The 17012-nt window shown below is 50.4% G+C and overlaps 6 protein-coding genes across 6 annotated transcripts; 2 read left to right on the forward strand and 4 right to left on the reverse strand.

Annotated features, from left to right (window-relative positions):
• Nucleotides 1-12: 12 nt before the first annotated feature.
• PC9H_007391 (uncharacterized protein) lies at nt 13-1750 on the reverse strand (the record flags this gene model as incomplete). Its single annotated transcript, XM_036776922.1, has 9 exons — nt 13-198; nt 256-384; nt 449-620; nt 722-793; nt 841-950; nt 1009-1203; nt 1266-1478; nt 1591-1632; nt 1685-1750. The coding sequence occupies 9 exons, from the start codon at nt 1748-1750 to the stop codon at nt 13-15; spliced, it is 1185 nt and encodes a 394-aa protein (XP_036630542.1).
• A 275-nt stretch (nt 1751-2025) lies between these two features.
• On the reverse strand, nt 2026-2794 carry PC9H_007392 (uncharacterized protein; the record flags this gene model as incomplete). The annotated part of the gene is made up of 3 exons (XM_036776923.1): nt 2026-2188; nt 2245-2465; nt 2531-2794. 3 exons carry the CDS (start codon nt 2792-2794, stop codon nt 2026-2028), a joined length of 648 nt encoding a protein of 215 aa, XP_036630543.1.
• A 2189-nt stretch (nt 2795-4983) lies between these two features.
• PC9H_007393 (uncharacterized protein) lies at nt 4984-6560 on the forward strand (the record flags this gene model as incomplete). The annotated part of the gene is made up of 2 exons (XM_036776924.1): nt 4984-5211; nt 5277-6560. The coding sequence occupies 2 exons, from the start codon at nt 4984-4986 to the stop codon at nt 6558-6560; spliced, it is 1512 nt and encodes a 503-aa protein (XP_036630544.1).
• A 281-nt stretch (nt 6561-6841) lies between these two features.
• Nucleotides 6842-10114, reverse strand: PC9H_007394 (uncharacterized protein; the record flags this gene model as incomplete). Its single annotated transcript, XM_036776925.1, has 11 exons — nt 6842-8621; nt 8672-8739; nt 8794-8858; nt 8915-9041; nt 9096-9177; nt 9228-9292; nt 9349-9573; nt 9637-9704; nt 9826-9919; nt 9970-9977; nt 10036-10114. 11 exons carry the CDS (start codon nt 10112-10114, stop codon nt 6842-6844), a joined length of 2661 nt encoding a protein of 886 aa, XP_036630545.1.
• An 896-nt stretch (nt 10115-11010) lies between these two features.
• PC9H_007395 (uncharacterized protein) lies at nt 11011-13498 on the forward strand (the record flags this gene model as incomplete). Its single annotated transcript, XM_036776926.1, has 16 exons — nt 11011-11399; nt 11455-11510; nt 11561-11614; nt 11671-11701; nt 11753-11810; nt 11864-12002; nt 12090-12253; nt 12315-12520; nt 12577-12629; nt 12678-12729; nt 12784-12790; nt 12848-13024; nt 13078-13118; nt 13172-13284; nt 13335-13370; nt 13428-13498. 16 exons carry the CDS (start codon nt 11011-11013, stop codon nt 13496-13498), a joined length of 1647 nt encoding a protein of 548 aa, XP_036630546.1.
• Nucleotides 13499-13742: 244 nt separating this feature from the next.
• On the reverse strand, nt 13743-16133 carry PC9H_007396 (uncharacterized protein; the record flags this gene model as incomplete). The annotated part of the gene is made up of 7 exons (XM_036776927.1): nt 13743-13859; nt 13915-14071; nt 14124-14731; nt 14799-14987; nt 15042-15159; nt 15222-15610; nt 15663-16133. 7 exons carry the CDS (start codon nt 16131-16133, stop codon nt 13743-13745), a joined length of 2049 nt encoding a protein of 682 aa, XP_036630547.1.
• Nucleotides 16134-17012: the final 879 nt, after the last annotated feature.

The raw sequence follows: 17012 nt of genomic DNA on the forward strand, positions 1-17012 counted from the left end.
GTACTATAATGATTAATCCCACTGTATCTTCTTCGCGTATTCTCTAATATTAGATACGAAGTTGTCCTGTACTTCATGACCAACTCCGGTAGCCACTTTGAGGATGATCTCATTAAGGCCCGTAGACCCGAGGACATCAACATGATCGCTAGTGTTCGCCCCTCCGCGAGGTATGGATGCGACTGGCTGGTGAGGAAGCTTCACACAATCACCGTTAGCACCGCTATCAACACTCAAAATGCAAATAAATATTACCTCCACAGTTGTAATTGGTATCCCAGCAGGGTTCCATCTCTCCCGTTTCCAACCTTCGACACACATTGCTCCAAGGCTGAGGAGGCTCACTGTACCATCACCTTCGCCCATTTTGACTCCATTGATGATCTGTAATACGTTTTAAGCTTTAGCTGGGTGCTGCGAACCAGACAACAGGGGTGTGATGGCGAACCTTGGGGTTTACGCGCTCATCGGTGTACTCAGAGTCTATCCAGCTGCGCCTGGACATGGGCATATCGAGGGGTGGGCGAGGACTTTGGCAACCATCCTGCTCGGGCTCGATGCAGTGCGGTTGATCGGGGTCCGTCGTAGAGTCATCGTATTCGTGCCTTCCTCTTACGTACCTGGCGCATGATAAGAATCCATGGTTGAGTTTGAAAGGTGGCTACTTACCAGTAGGATCGCTACAAGGGGTTATTTTCAGCCTTCGCAATACTGCGCCAGCGGCGAGCTCACCTCTGTGTCCTTGCCATGTCCATAGACGCAGTATATCTTCATCGACGGCGCCCGGGGTAATCTAGGAGGTTGAAGCTGAGAACCTACACGCAGAAACAAATCCCACACACTTGCCGTGCCTCCAGAGGATTGGCCCATTTTGTATGGTCCAAATCATTCTTGTCCAGCATCGCCGCATCTCGTTCAATTCCATACGAGTAGTTCGTACCGATCATTTTCTGACGGCAGCAAGGGTTTACAAACTTAAGCAGCCAATATGAAATAGCAGGGACAGACCTGGAAGCTTGACGGCGTATGCTCAAGGATCCAGGTCCCCGCTTCATCCGCGGTCATGTTCTTGACATCATGATCAACAGTCTCAGCGTTCAATTGCAGCGAGTCCCGAAAAGCGATAACTTGGCCATGAGAAAGCGCGGCGTTCGGCAAGTCATCAGGGGCACTCGTCGAGTTACCCCAAACAGCGGAACCACCCTTTGCAAAGCAGTTATTGCTCACTGATAATAAGAAGACACAATGAGAATAATGCACTGTACCTTGATCCACATGCTGGCGGCCCCTGCCCAACTACGGAACAGCTTTTGGCGTTCCTTCATGGAAAAGAATCGCTCTAGGACTGATAAGCAAGAAACCGTCAGAGGTCCTGGGGGATGTAGAACAGCAATAATGGACATGCCGTAGGCACCGGCTGGATTCATTTGCACAGTGTCCTTCATTTCTCCGGAAAGCAATGCTGCCATGGCTTTGGCCTAGTGCACGGTCAACCGCCATAAGTAGACAAAAGGTACTAAGCCTTACAACGCCCTGGAATGATGCAATGAGACCAGTCCCTGCGTGGGACTATACGAGGGCAAAACTCACTAGATGTGTGCCAGCGATCGAAACGAAAGCTTCAATGTGATTCTATCATTTTTGAGACTAATCTTATCGTCAACAGAACGACTCATTGACCCACCTCTACCCAGTCGGGTCCACCCCCGCCGTGTTCGGGAGACTCTACCCATTTGAAGCTGGTACCCATGGGTTGGTTCAGGGATTGTCACAACGACTGGGGGCCGTTTGATCGACCAATTACTCACAAGTACTGAGGAACGTGGATTCACTGATAGGTTAAGTTATGGACCAGGGTAGAACCCCACATACCAATATCACCTAGACCAATCGAACTTGGTCAAAACAAGTCACGAGGTTATGGGTATGCACCTACGTTGGCACCCATTGAATGCGCCGCAATGACAGTTTTTCTTCTTTGACGGCGCCTGAATGGCATTAGCGTGGAAGTAGGTAACGGGCTGGCTACTGTGTCACCGACTTGTATCCTTCAATGGTTGACTTCAGCTTCGAGAAGTATCCATCTCGCTCTTCCAGGTTCCAAAAGGATAGCCTCCAATCATAGGGAGCGAGGTGCAAATTGTTCGAGTCATAATTGACAACCGCAAGGTTCTCGATAATCTTGGACCTGAAAGCAAGGCATCAGCACAACCGACACCCCAAATTAATCAAAGAATTCCACACCATAACCAGTATCCTTGGATGAAAGTGCTGGCTGCGTCAAACCCTTCAGCTGCCCGAATCTTAGCACCAGGTGGGTCCAGGCCAGTGATGGGATCAAGCATCATGGCAGCTATCCATTTCTCTTTATTGAACGTTACTTGCGATACCATGTTGAAGCCACCCCATAGTTTCTCGCGAAAGAAAGCGCGATAATCGGGGGACGTTGACCATGATTCCAATCCCTTGGGAGAAACGAGGGATCAGAGTTCAGAATATCCCGTACGGCTGAGTTAAGGCAACAACCCACAGTGGAGACGATACCGGGAACAAGCACCAGCGGATATTCTGCCGATAAGTCGCGAGCCTTCATCATTTCACCTACTTGGAACTCTCTACCGTCACGGTTGAATTTCCACACTTCTGGTATATTGTTGCGTAGACGAGACCACTCTTCTCTGACGCGCGACAAATCCAAGTCCGGTAGCTGTGGTACAGATATCTCAAATTCGTTCATGAATACGGCAAGCTGCGCATGCATTTCTTCGATATCGTTTGCTTGAATGAATAGCATGGCGATAAGAGTGCCCACTGACATTGATCACACCATAAATGTGGATCCCTCTGTATCCAATAGAAGGACGTACGGCATATCCCCAGAGTGAATAGAAACCTTCGAGTGGCAAAGAAGGAACGCTTCTATTGTTCACCCTCGTTTAGTACTACTTTCATGCTATCTATAGGGAACGGACCTTGGGTTCATCATCCCCTTTATCACTCCCTTGGCTTCTTGTCTCCAGCTCTTCCTCTTTATCGTGCGGTGTCTCCTGAAGTTGAGATTTCCGATTTCTGTGCTCGTGACCATTATCTGCCTTCGCAGAGTCGGAATTCGCCCATGTCTTGGTTCGTTTAGTGAGAACCATACCACAGCCAAGTCGCGGTGGAAGTTAGCTATTGTAACTGTGAAACTTTCAGCCGAACGACCACTCGGACTGGCAGCCCTGTGGCAGCTCGAAGAGAAAACACGTGCTTTTCGGGAGGAAGCGCCTGCCCGATCGCGTCTGATCGTCGTCCTGGATGATTCACGCGACCATCCGAATCACTTGGACTTCAACCTTTCTACTAACTACATTTTCCTCTCTCCAGGACATCAGTGGCGTGTTTGGCCCCAATGAATTCACGGGACGTCAAGAAGGAATGCATCAATGCGCCCAGTTCTAGATCTTCAGAGCTCAGTGCTTCAAGTAACGGTTTAAACCAAATTCGTAAACACCTACCACGATTGGGCTTTACGCCCCAAGATCTGTTCTTGGTTGGAGATAACCCAGGCGCTACCAAGGACCTGCTCTTACTCACACCGCCCGTTGTGGGCCTAGAATCCTTGCATTTATGACCGAATTTGCGTATATAAGGGAGCAGAATGTCTGCCGTTTGGCCAATCCAGTCAGCAAGACAATGGCTGTAAGTAGTAGCCTTTTCTTCCTCGTTTTTTCCTGCTGACTCTGATATAGTCTCTACACTGCGGGTGTACTTCACGTCCTCTCAAACATCCCCTGGGCGACAACAACCTAGGTGGCTCGCAAGTGAAACAACGCGTTAACGTAAGTCTACCCTCCTTGATGATATTCCTGCCCTTACGCACGCACCAGTGCTGCCAGGTGGATACCACTACCACTCGTGCTCGATCTTCGTCGACCAGCGAAACCGATGGCGCCTCAGACTCCAATCTAGGGCCCAACTGTGTTTGCAACCCATGCGAGTGCGCAACTCTCAAGCAGCGCTGCACTTGCTGAGTGGTTTTACACACGAAATCTGTTTGTTACGTCGGTAACCGCCGATCAGAATCATTTCTTGGAACATTGTTTGTTTGTCAAAAGAGCTCCACCGAACACAAGCTTTTGTGAGATCCAAGATATTTCGGTATAATATATCCCAGCCGCAAAGCGTCCGCTATGACGACAGATTGCTTAATCTGTTCTTGCCAATGGAACACGGACCGGGGGACCTCAATATAAAGGATCAACATCCCGACATACATACTACAGATGAGGCACGAAGCTGCACTCGAACCCCTGGCCCCTATATAATCAGAGGAGGTTGATCTTCGATTGTGCACACAGCGCTGTCTCGTCCACAACTTTTGATGCTGCTATGTGATGATGGCCGCGGTAGATACCCACTCTTCCTAGTAGTTCCTTGGCTAATCATGTAATACTGGCAGATGTAGTAGAAACTACACCCCTACTCAAGCTATGGTTCGAAGACAACCTTTCATCTGCCTAGGGTAAGTGCCAAGTGTCAAGGTAGGACGCACTAGAGGAAGTGAGTATTATGTTCACGAGGCGAAAGGGTGTCAAAACACTATCGGGTTCGCAAGTTTCGCAAGGTAGACGACTCGGGATCAGTTCCGTGCGCTCAGCCTTGGAAGTAGCCGGCGGGTGGCTGTTCCTAACAACTCCGTGACGAGCGTGAGCTTGTTGAAGTTCATGATTAGATTTATGGCTTCTGAGTCAGTGCTATTATGCATGTGAGGTTCTATACATCAACTACTAGTCAGAGCGACACAGCCCATGATACGCAGTACAAACGATGCTGTATATAAGGCAGCGAACTTTTTGACCCACTAACCCTCGGTCCCTCTCCGTTCCGCCGTTCCTGTGGCTGACAGTGTGCCAGTGGTCAAGTCAGGGTAAGGTAGGGGTATGTGCCTTGCGTTGAATCTTGGAACACCAACTAAACTTGCATTAGGTTTCCGCCACCACCATGAACCAACTCCCTACAGAGCTTCGTGCTCAAATATGCTCTATCCTTCGAGACGACAACGAGATCTACACACTTCGCAACATCGCCCTTACTTGCCGCGCCTTCGAAGAGCCAGCCTTGGATAGCCTGTGGTCCGTCTTGCCCAATGGCTTTTCACGGTTATTTCGCTGCGTTACGTATACCTGCGTGGCGAAAGAAGTAAAGAAAGGAGCGGTGCTTGAAGAATTGGTACTTGTATATTACTTCGTTACAGATGCACTTGGCTCAATTTGGTTGTTGTCCTTATCTTGCAGGACGAGGAAATGATTTCGGATGCCCTATGGCCTCGATTCTTTCAACATGCCCGGCGCGTAAGGGTTCTCGCTTTCTGTGATGACTACCCTCCAGCAGGGCGAGACGACGGCTATCACTGGTCGGAGAGCAGCATGCTCCGCCTCTTCAAGCAGAAATTTCCAGGCAATTTAATTCTCCCCAACTTACAGGGATTTATCTCGGATGGTTGGGCAGGGGGAGACACTGATAGTGAACTGGTTAGCTGGGTCATAGTCCCCAGCATTCAGAAATTGCGCATCACCCGCAGCTGTACTACCATTGGCACCGATTCCCATTATTTTCTCTCTGCTTTGCTGCAGAAACCGTGGAAGGGGTTGACTTCTCTCCATCTCTACATCCCGTGCGAGGACTGTCCAGCAACTAGCTGCCTGGCGAACGCGCTTGTTTGTGCCGTCCCACCGCTCCAAACCCTCTGTGTTGCTGGATGGACGATCAGTGCAGACACGTTGTCGTACGTCGCTAGCTGGCCGGCACTCCAAGAGCTACTTATCGACAAACTCGATCCCATCGAGAACGAGCTTTCCCGAAGAAGCTTCCACAACGTTCGCAAACTCACCATCCAGCGATCGCCGCTTCGCAGTGCCCTCGCAGTCATAGCTGCCCTTTCTGGAAGTCCTGTGTGGAGTCTCACTGTCAACGTGGACTCTCCGTTCTCCGGGCCTGAATTCCGTGCATTAGCCAACCTCGTAAATACCTCCTGCAGTAGTGACCATCTTCAATACCTCAAAATCACGGATCACCCCAGAGGAAACGGTTGGCTAGATCCTTCGACTCCAACATTGCTTCTTGACCCGCTGTTTTCCTTCTCCAAGCTTGTTGCGGTCTACATTTCCGTAAAGCCAACCATACTCCTGAATCACCGCACCCTCGCGAGTATAGCCTCTTCCTGGCCCAATTTGTGGCTGTTGAAGATTACCAATCCTCGCAGGACACGAGCGATGTCAAATCTTCATGATTTGCTCCTCCTCGCTAAGCACTGTCGCGATCTCAAATATCTAGACATCGGGACTCTCAGCTCATCGTGCGTTCGGGAGTCGCGCGGGGCGGTCCCCCTAAGGACGGCTCCACACCAGAACCTTCAGACCCTTTGTCTGAACTCAACGACCGCCTACGATGTCGACTTCGTAGCAAAGTACCTTTATTCAGTGTTCCCTCGCCTTCGCGGCTTGATCCCATTGTGCGAGGGATCTCAATGGGATGAGGTATCTTGGACCGCGATGGAAAGGGAACTAGGGCTTGCATGATTGAACCTACATCATGGGTGTATATATTAATAATTCGACCATTCGTCGACCAAAGTCTTTGCAAAGAACATGGTGGCTGGAAGACTCTGAGCGAGAAACGCTCGTGATGCTACCGTAACAGAACAGGATATCAATGTGCTCTCCCTAGTTCAATACAATGCAAACAAACCGGAAAAGTATAACCTACGATAAATGTAAAAAATAAAATTAGTGTCAGTCGTGCAGTCATGAGCGATATGCGTAAGAAGCCGTCAGATGGTCGTTACAAAGTCGTTGATATACTATTCATATTCTGGTCGTTGATGCGGATATGGTTGCTGGTTAGGAGGCTGGGCGGACCCGTACATGGTGTATAGGGGGTCCTGGTAAGGCGCATGCGCTGTGGGATGCCTATCTCGAGAACGGCGTCTACGATGGCGGCCAATCTCAAGAGGATCGTAAGGTGTTGCGGGGGATGTAGGAGAGGGAAGCCTTTGACGTGTTGTGGAGGTTGAGGCCAGAGGCGCTGGCGTAGTTAGAGAAATAGGTCTCCCAGGGTGTCCGAATTGAGTGGCAGAACCCAGAGATCGCCTTGGATAATGATGTGGGCGAGCTGACCGCGAATGCTGCCGCGATGTCTGTCGATGAGGCTGGCTTGGGGGAGCCGGGGCGGCTTCCAAAGCGTGCGGATGATGAGAAACCGCCGTTACGAAGGTTGTGTGGGATTGCGGCGACGATGGTGTAGAAAGCGGATATTCTGAGGTAGTGGCGGTCTCTCGACGATGCAGGGAAGAAGTCGTTGTAGGAAGAATAACTTCGCGAGCTTCACTTGACTGTATTTCGGCAGCCATACTTCCGATGGGTGAGCCAATAACTCCTGGCACAACTAAAGACTGTTGCATATTTCCTGCCACGGTTATACCCAATGTCGTAGGAGGTGCGAAGGGCGGAGTGCTGGGGGGTGACCTTTCCCGGACGCCCAACAATGCGACATGTCCAGCGGAAGACTCAACGCTTTGGGGAAAGACGCGACCGAGAAGGCTATCGGAACGAGCGAACGGCGGGGAACGCTCTGTCAGAAAGTCTGGCGGCGGAGCACCATGTCGGGTGGCGCCAGGTGACGGATGCATTGCATGTCCCGATCTTGCAGGTCCTGAATACATCGTCGGAAGGCCACTCAAAGGTGACGGTGAAGTTCCGCGACTTTCTATGAATCCAAAGGGCTCTTCTTCGATCATGAGGCCAAGTTGATTCCTTTGAGAGCGGTGGGCACGTATCATGCTGGGAGGGGGAGGGTCATCGTACTCAAAATCTTGTCGCATAAGGCGTTGCCTATCTTTATCTTGCGAAGAGCGATGTCGATGCCTTGACCTCGAACGCTGCCTTCGCTGAGATCGAGATGGAGCAAGAGCTGCAGACTCAACGTCGGGGTCGCCGGATTGGGATATACGGTCATATATACTTCGCCACCATGATCTAGATCGCCTCTTTGGTGGGAGATCCTGTTCCACATCCACGGGCGAGAATTTATCGTCTAGCAAGCTTGAGATCCGCGTGGCGCAAAAAGTAAAAGATAGCTCACCATCGCCAAACCCTCGCTTTGCTAGTTCACTTTGAATCTGAGCTTCCAAGCCCTCACTCCTCTCCCGCCTGACAGGGCCGAGAGTGTATCCAAAGTCGTCGCGACCACCCAGCCAATCTCTGCGTCCATCGATCTCCACTCGCTCCTCAACATCCACCTTTATCAATGGAGCTTTCTCTTTCTCTTCGCCCACCTCTCTCGTTTGAACAACAGCCCGAGCTTTAGTAAAGTTAGGAGGTAGTCTACTACGACCCATAACCTCCTCGTGATGCGCCAATCTGCGGGCGTTGACATCTGGTCGTGGTTCCCGACCTCTCATCCTATCCCAGATATATAGCCAACCAACCCACATCTCCCGGAATGTCTCACGGAAATCCATGGCATGGCCTAAAGAGCGAAGGCGCTTAGTACGCTGAGGAGGTGGATCCTTGGAATCAGGCGAGTGAAATGGTCGATACGGCTTGTATGAAAATGCTTTGATATGTAAAAACGCGAATAGCCTGCGCAGTATCAACACCAAGAAGACTTGCCCAGGAGTATGACAACTCACATCATTTCAAATGTCTCCAGGAGAGCACCAATACCAATATTGATATCTTCTGCCGTCATATGTGCGGTCTAAATGTTGTGTTTGATTTCTACGATTTCTGATATGATCTCTGGAACACGCACGTCTGTTACTACTCCAAACATCGCAAGAACAGACAGGAATGTCGCTTGCCAGAATGTCAAAAAGACTGAACAGGAACCACTTGTGAGTGAAGGACGCATAGTAGCTCAAGCACATTCTTACCGACGGCTTTCACCGCAAATAACTTCAACAGCGGTTTGTGAGGGGCGAGCTCTTGCGCGACGGGAACATACAGCTGGATGAGGCAATACATGGCAATAGTGACGGATATAGATACTATGATCACGATCTGTATAGCGTTGGTAATGAATAATGACTCGGGCTTGGGTGATCCAGAACCTACATAGATATGACCCCATCCGGGGCTCCAAGAAGATTCGCAGTAAAGGCCCATGTAATCCAAGACAACTGCAATCAGTGTTGTCCTGTGAAAGATGTATGAAGTCGGCATCTTTGACTAACTGAGTGAGCTTACAACGGTCGCAACACGCAATATTGCAGTACACCCCATTTCTGTAATTGAAGGAAGAGAAGACCGTCCTGGACAACACGAATTAATTATAATCTACGATGCGGACGCATCACAGGCTACTCACGGCTGGTTTCCACTTTATGAAGCCTAGAGGGAATACCCACTTCTTGGGCTCTTGACCCTTTCTCAACGCCTCTCGGTCGTTTTCGCGTGATAGCCCAGCTTTCCTGAAGATAGCCTTCTGTCCCTCTGTGTTCGGAGACAAGTACATCAACAGGAGATAGAAGAAGGATGTCAGCACTGTCGATTCGTAACCATCTCGCACGAGGATGAGAGGAGTAGATTGGTTCTGAGTAGCCATCGTGTACGTTGTCAGTTGCTTGCAGATTCCTTATTACAAATAGAAACTTACCCAAAATAAGAACGAAGCGAAACTGATGAGTGCGTATAGAGGAACCATGAACAGCAGGCGGACGATATCTGTCAAAAGTTAGAGCCCTCTGTGCATAGGTGATCCTAGAGATGTCAACGTACAGCGTTGCTCTCGTTTCTGCAAACAGATATGAAATGAGCAATACGTCCATCACGACGGGAATCGCACTGACATTAGTGTACCATTGAAGGTGCTTGTTGATCAACCAGAAAGACGCGACGGTTGCAACGGCTGCAAAGAAACCAGCTATTATCCAGCCGACCTATTTTCCTCTGAGTAACAGTTCAATGCGAACTACGGCTAGAGACATACATGATACACTGTGCCATGGGACAGCAAGTCAATAGTTAGATAATAGGTCAATACAAATCATCGCACCTTGTATAACGATGGTTCCGTTGTCAAACAGAGGGGGACCGTCGGGAGCCCTCTCCTTGTGGCAGGTCGCGTTTGACATGAATGGGAGACGATGTGTGTAGCTCTGGATGACAGAAGCGAAGGGACTTTCGGTAATGAGTGAGTGGTGTATCGCGATCGTAAATGTCGTTAATTCATGAAAAGGTATGATCCCCCTGGTACCGAGATGAATATCGGATGTCGTAGAGAGTCCGGGTTTGAGACAGCGAAATTTCGAGTTGCTTCAACTTGCCTGCTGAAGGTAGACACTAGCAGGTGCCCTTGAAGCCCATTATGGTAAGGCGCTTATCTGTAAGACGGGCGCTTGGTGATCCTTATTACACCCATCATCCTGAGATTTGGAGGATGGACAAATCCCACTTCTGTTGACTTTTTACTGACTCTTGGGCCAGGATCACAGGAGCAGAGTAGCAACCTACGTTCCCAACAAATTATCGATTTTTCCGACCGATGCTGCATCAGATAAGGCTAGAATACGTCGCTCTACCTCCATACCGTCACGGGCCAGCGCGCGAAGGCTTTACTATGACCAAGATCCTTCCCACATAGATTATTTTTGTTCAGAAACATCATGCTGCACGGCAAGCGGACCACCGCGGTGGACTTCTCTCCACATGCTCGGATCGCTGCCATTACCTCCTCGATTGCGCTATCAGCTATGGAACTCATCCTCGCGCGTGGTCGAGAAATCTATTCCTAGCTTTCTGTCGACTCCTCCATCGACGGCCCTTCAATGGTCTTCGTACCGCTGAAAAAGAAGCTCATGTACATATGCCACCTACCAATACTATTCAACTACGAATGTGAGACTTCGCGTCGCTGCGTTGTAAACGTGCAATGTGACCTGTATTCTCAGACTTCTCGTTCTGGCCCCACTCCGCTCCTGCTTCCTTCAGATAATGGGCGCAGTATGCGTATAAAAGGCTGTAACGTCTAATGGTCTTCGTCAAAAATCCGACCTCATCACTCTTGCTTTCCTCCTTCGTGAAGATGGTAGGTTTGCAAATATCACTCTTCGTTTACCTCGCCATTTGGGCAACTGTCGTCCTCTCTCTCGGCGCCAGCCCGTCAATGGAGGGGATGGAGGAGTCAATGGCGCTTCAACGAGAGCAACTCGAGCGGTTGCGCGGTTTTCTGGGCCCCGATCCCTCTAACATCCACGAAAAGCGTCAGACACCTACGGCTTCATTTGCGAACGTAAGAGCAAGAGAATTCTTTGTCGACGGGAAGAAAATCCCTCTTGTAAACTTCGACGCTGGTCCCTCTTGGGCAGGTTTGCTACCCATATCTGGAGCTCGCAACGAAACGAGGAAGCTTTTCTTCTGGTAAATTATGTCTTACAAAGGCATCACTGCGGCGCTCACGTATCATATTTGCTAGGTTCTGGCCTGCCACCAACCCGGAACACGCTAAAGACTTAATATTCTGGACTAATGGTTCGCTCACGGTAGCGTGCCCAAGTCAAGGTATCTTACATCTTGAACAGGTGGCCCTGGTTGTTCGTCTATGGAGGGATTTCTACAAGAAAACGGGCCTATTTGTGAGTCAAAGTAATGAGTTTTAGGCTAATAGACCTGATATATGTATCCTATTGAGCCTGGTCATGGGGCCAAGCAGAACCCACACCGTAAGCAGGTCGTGTTTATATACTACGCATTTCTAGAAACCTTCCTTTCAGCAATCCATTCTCCTGGACTAACCTGGGCAATGTTTTGTGGGTTGAACAGCCCGTTGGAGTAGGTTTATCAACTTGTAGGCCAGTAACACCCAAACTAACGCGTTCTATAAGACTGGTTTCTCACAAGGACAACCGAACATCTCCAACGACGATGAACTCGCAGCTCAAGCTACTGGATTCTTGGAGCAGTTCCTGAACGTCTTCGAAGAACTCAAGGGTAACAACTTCTATATTACGGGAGAAAGTGTACGTATGACTCCTTACATCTTTCATCGAAGTAGTGATTAATTTCCTTTCAGTATGCCGGCTTTTGTAAGTGGCTTTTGTCTAGACAAAGTCGTTGATGTCGGCGCTGACCAATTCATAGATGTGCCATACATCGCCAATTGGATATTCGAACACCCCGGTCTTGATCTCAACTTGAAGGGTATTTGGATCGCCGATCCTTCCCTCACTTGGGGTGTAGTTCAACAGGAGATTCCAGCACTGCGCTTCGCACGAGTCAGCACCCATCACACGACCCAAACTCTTCACCTTTACTCACCCATCTCTAATTTCCCAGGCGCACCAAAATGTATTCCCTTTCAACAGCTCTTTCTGGGCTCAACTGGAGCAAATATCTGACGCCTGCGGCTACACCGACTATCTCGACAAATTCCTTACCTATCCACCTAAAGGACAGCTGCCGTTCCCTCCTGCAACCAACGGGACGTCAACTGTCAGCGCTGGATGTCGCATCCACAATCTCATCCAACGAGGAGTGAACCTGTAAATGGCAGATGTTCCCCACTATTTGTATCAGGGCCTCACCACTCACCTAACAGGCTCAATCCCGTGTTCAACACCTATCGCGTCACCGACACTTTCCCTAACCTCTGTAAGCTATTCCCCTGTTTCTACTAGGGCGCTCCTAATAGGCCGTTAGGGAGCGTACTTGGCTTCCCTCGTGCCACCCAGGAATTCATTTACTTCAATCGGTAGGCTCCCCCCCTCCCTCCGCAGTGGTGTGAACTAATTGCAATCATCTATAGTACTGATGTGTGTATCACCTCTCTTTTACAACGCTCAAGCCTCCTTTACGAAGCAACTACATAGGTCCAAGATGCGATACACGCACCGCACATTAACTGGCAGTCCTGCTCCAACATCAATGTCTACATCGACCCAGCAACCGGCCGAGGCGGGAGAGATCAGTCAGTTGCCTCCACGCTTAGCGTCCTCCCCAACGTCATCGAAAAATCAGAGCGAACGGTTATCGTACATGGTCTTGCCGTAAGCATTATATTGCCGTCTAAGCTACCGGCCCTCTGACAATTTAACTACAGGACTACATCTTGATCGCCGAGGGTACTCGTATCGCCATCCAGTGGGCATATTGCTATTTTCATGGTGTCGATCGGCACTGATATTGTCGCATAGAAATATGACGTGGGGAGGAGCCCAAGGCTTCCAAACCCCCATCGAGCAAGAAACCTTCACTGTACAAGACTTCGGCGTCTTCGGTCACACCCACACAGAGAGGAAACTTACCTGTACGTTCCTTCCCAATGAAGGTTGTCTGCTGGAGCTAACGGTGTTTTAGACGTCGAATTCCTCTTCAGTGGTCATATGACGCCCCGTGAGTACTTCACCTACAGCCGATATATTGCCTGACAACCATTGACATGTTGGCTAGAATTCGTCCCTTGGGCAGCGTTCAATACGATGTCTTACTTGCTGGGGCGCTCAGACTCAGTTTCGACGTAAGTCAATGTGTGTGGAGGCGTAAATCAAAATGATTCGACATATGCTCGTGTACTGTGTTGTTAATAGTCTTGAAATTATAAAAATTTCTTGTATACGTGCGAGGAGTTTGCGAAGGAAACGAGACAATGCCATTACAAAGAGACAGCCGGTAGTACACTCATCAAGCACAGGAAAGGTAAGTGGCTCAGCCGCATACGTAAAATTACATGGTATAATATTAGGATAAACGCGAAAAACTGCTAGCTTATAGATCATAGACAACCCGCGCGCCGACCCATGGATATGGGTAATTGTGCTGCCAGAAATTGCGAACGGTGCGTCGTGATGCGAGACGGGGAACAGTAGCGTACGAAGCGCCAAGCTAATTGCAAGAATGTCAATAAACGCAATTGCTACGGAAACGCTGTGGAACTTACAACAACGTGATGCTTGGTATCGAAGAAGTCAGTGGAGTATCCGGTGAAGAGGTTGGTGGGTACGAGGCCATCGTGGTTGTCAAAGAGTGTCGAAGTCCACTCCCAGACGCCACCGTTAGATCCCCTGCCGCCATATTGTTCGAGACCTGTCGTAGCACTAGATAACTCAAGAATTAGTTGTGTAGGGATTGAGTAGCACATGAACGCACGGTACTGGATGCCAATTTCTGAACCCAACGTTTGCGCCGTTCTCATGGCCGACCTCGTATGTATCGAGGAACAGCCGCAGCTCGGGCTCAGTGGGCAGACGCCCTCCCTTCCATCGCGCATACTGGACTAGATCGTCGTATGCTGTCATCACTGGCCAGTGCTTCGCCACCTCCATAGCCACGGGGCCGTACACTGTGCGGACCTGCACCTCTCCGTCCTCGCTCAGGACCCAGCTCTTCGGCATGGACACTTTGTCTTTGCCCTCGCCGCGCCAGTAGGCTTCGAACTGGCTGTTTGAAATCGGGCGCCATTCTGCGCGGAAGGCACCCACTTCAACGGTACGGGCGGGGCTCTCGTTGTCCCAGCCCCATTCTTGAAAGAGGAAGGACTCGTCGGCCTCGACGGCCTTACCGTCAGCGGTGAAGTCGTCGCCTTCTGAGTCTTCGTGGCCAAGGGTGATGGTGGCTGGGCCAAGTTGAACAGAGGGAGTCGATGGCGGCGGGATGACATCCCATTGCTGCGAAAGCCGAGCAAAGGGAGGGGTTACAAAGCCTGGAGGAGGAAGAGTGCCGGTTCCAGCACGCTGGATGAGCATGTAGAGCAAAGTCTACTCAAGATTCAAGAGTCAATGAATTTATTCACCGTTGAAACTGAAGATAGCTGAAGAAACGAACCTCGATGTGCCACGCCTCATGTTCGATCGTCATCACGAGCGTCCTCGCGATGTTTCTCGTCAATGCTCGTTCGCCAGACTCGAGCTCTGCGTAGAGCTTGGCAAGCCGAGCTCGCACAGCGTCACGGAAGGACATGATAAGGTCAATCGTCGGCCAGTCCTCGTCCTTCTCAGGAACCTCGGAATGGTTCTATACAATAGCACAAATTTAGTGACCGTGTAGATTCTGGACTGTGGAACGTACGTGGCAGTGATCGGGGTCGTCGACGTGCGGGTCGATACCGCGCTCAAATATCTTCCAGAAGTACTGGGGCTCGCTGGCTCCTCCGCCGATGGATTTCGAAAGCAGCATGTCCAGGAAACTAATTCACAGTCGTCTGTTCAGTACCTCCGTGATTCATAGCTCGATAGCGAGGTGACTCACGTAGGAATATGGCCAATATAGAAGAGGCACTTGTGTCTCAGGTCGATCGGCTTCTGGTGGAGCATAGACGATGGGGTCATGCCCAAAGTGACGAGGTCCCAGGCCGCCCAGATCTTCTTCCATTCCTCGAGGTTAGGGATGTTGGCTTTGGGTGGGAACGAGGGTGTCGGACGCTGCAAAACCAATGATTGGGCTCGCGCCTCAAGCGCAGGGGGGAGGAAACCCCGTGTCTGGGAGAGGGTTGGGAAGACTACCGTGGGTTTCTCAAGGACATAGAGGATGCGTTTGTTATCAGTGGATGGGATGGAAATAACTGATCGGGCGCCAGCGAGGCCAAATACGTGCTGGTGGTCGGAGAATGCTTGCTCAGTGAAGAAGGGAGGGGCGGCCTAGTTGGATAGGATAAGAACTTAGCACGAGGATGGATGGAAATTCTATCACCTTAGAGTCGATGTCTGCATCTTCGCTCACGAAAGGGACGGTAGCGTAGTAGGAGACCCCGTTGAGATCTTCTCTGGACCAACGACCAGTGGTCATTCCCATAGTCTCGAATGACTCGCGCACAAAGCTGAACGAATCTTCATCGGAGGAAGGGACAAGGGGGAGGCAGAGTGCCAGACACGATCCTTGCGAATATTTGTCAAATAAAGCCCTGAAAAGAGACGCGTCGAGGGCCCCTGGAACGGGGAGATAAAGGCAGGCCTCTGGGTGCCAGTCCACCGCTAATGACATAGATGGGACGTCTCCATCTGACAAGGGAGTCAGAGGAGCGGGAGAGCTCCCTGCATCTGAGACGCTGCTCCCAGTGCGTACTGAGGAGCTGGAGGAAGAGGATGAACCTTTCGAAGCCGCGTTCTCAAGAGAAGGGGCCCGCAGGACATCGAGGGGTGGTAGAGACAAAAGCGCGGCCATTTTCAGAAATTTGTAGCGTAAAATGAAGCAAATCTGAAGGGATTTGTATTGCAGAGGTACGGGAGGTACAGGCAGTTTATATAGCAAAATCCACTGAATAAAATACGTACAGTATTCGGGCGATAAGGTCCGTGACGTATACTGAGACAGATTCGGATAGCACCCCAAATTTTCGAGCTGAGGGCAACTTGGAACATCAGTCGTAAACACGAGCATCACGCGGTCGGGATAAGATCCCCAGAAGGAGAGGCAGTTCGAAAGTTAAGGCAGGTCCGAGCCAGATTGAGTACAATGGAGCGTGTCATGAGTGTAAAATGATGAAGGGGTGGGGTCCATTGAGGTTGTCCTCGGTGTTCATCCAGTGTTCGTCGCACGATGTCGCTTCCTAGACACGTAACCGGGCGAACGAGACGGTGCAGAGCGAGCGCTGATTGGCTTCAGATAGCCAGGCGAAAAATCAAGGCCAGGGTCTTTGATCGTGAAGGAAGTCATGAGACGATAGGAGAGAAGATCCGAAGTCCCGAAACACGAGTATTGTTGTCGGCACACCATGGAATGGGAAGTGGGCTGGGCTTGTCAACGAAACTCCGCAGGCCTGCAGCCGTGGTCCTACATGGCCTGGCGACTCCCCACCCAATAGTCGGTAGTAATTGAGGCCATCAGGCTCACCCGGCGCCGCGCCCTTAGCTTGATCTCATGAGTAGTCTCCCCCAGCGGCCAGTAGTAGATGCGGGTAGCCTAAACAAAGTTCTTGCAGTTAGCTAGAACGATCCATGGATTGTGTGACATGAGGCGGGCTGATTCCTGACTTCTGAACGCCGATGTCAAGAGTGTAGATTCGGGTGCAGTGAACATCGCTTGGAAAAGGAAGCGAAAAAA

This window comes from Pleurotus ostreatus (assembly GCF_014466165.1).
Source record: "Pleurotus ostreatus strain PC9 chromosome Unknown scaffold_5, whole genome shotgun sequence".
Lineage (NCBI taxonomy): Eukaryota > Fungi > Basidiomycota > Agaricomycetes > Agaricales > Pleurotaceae > Pleurotus > Pleurotus ostreatus.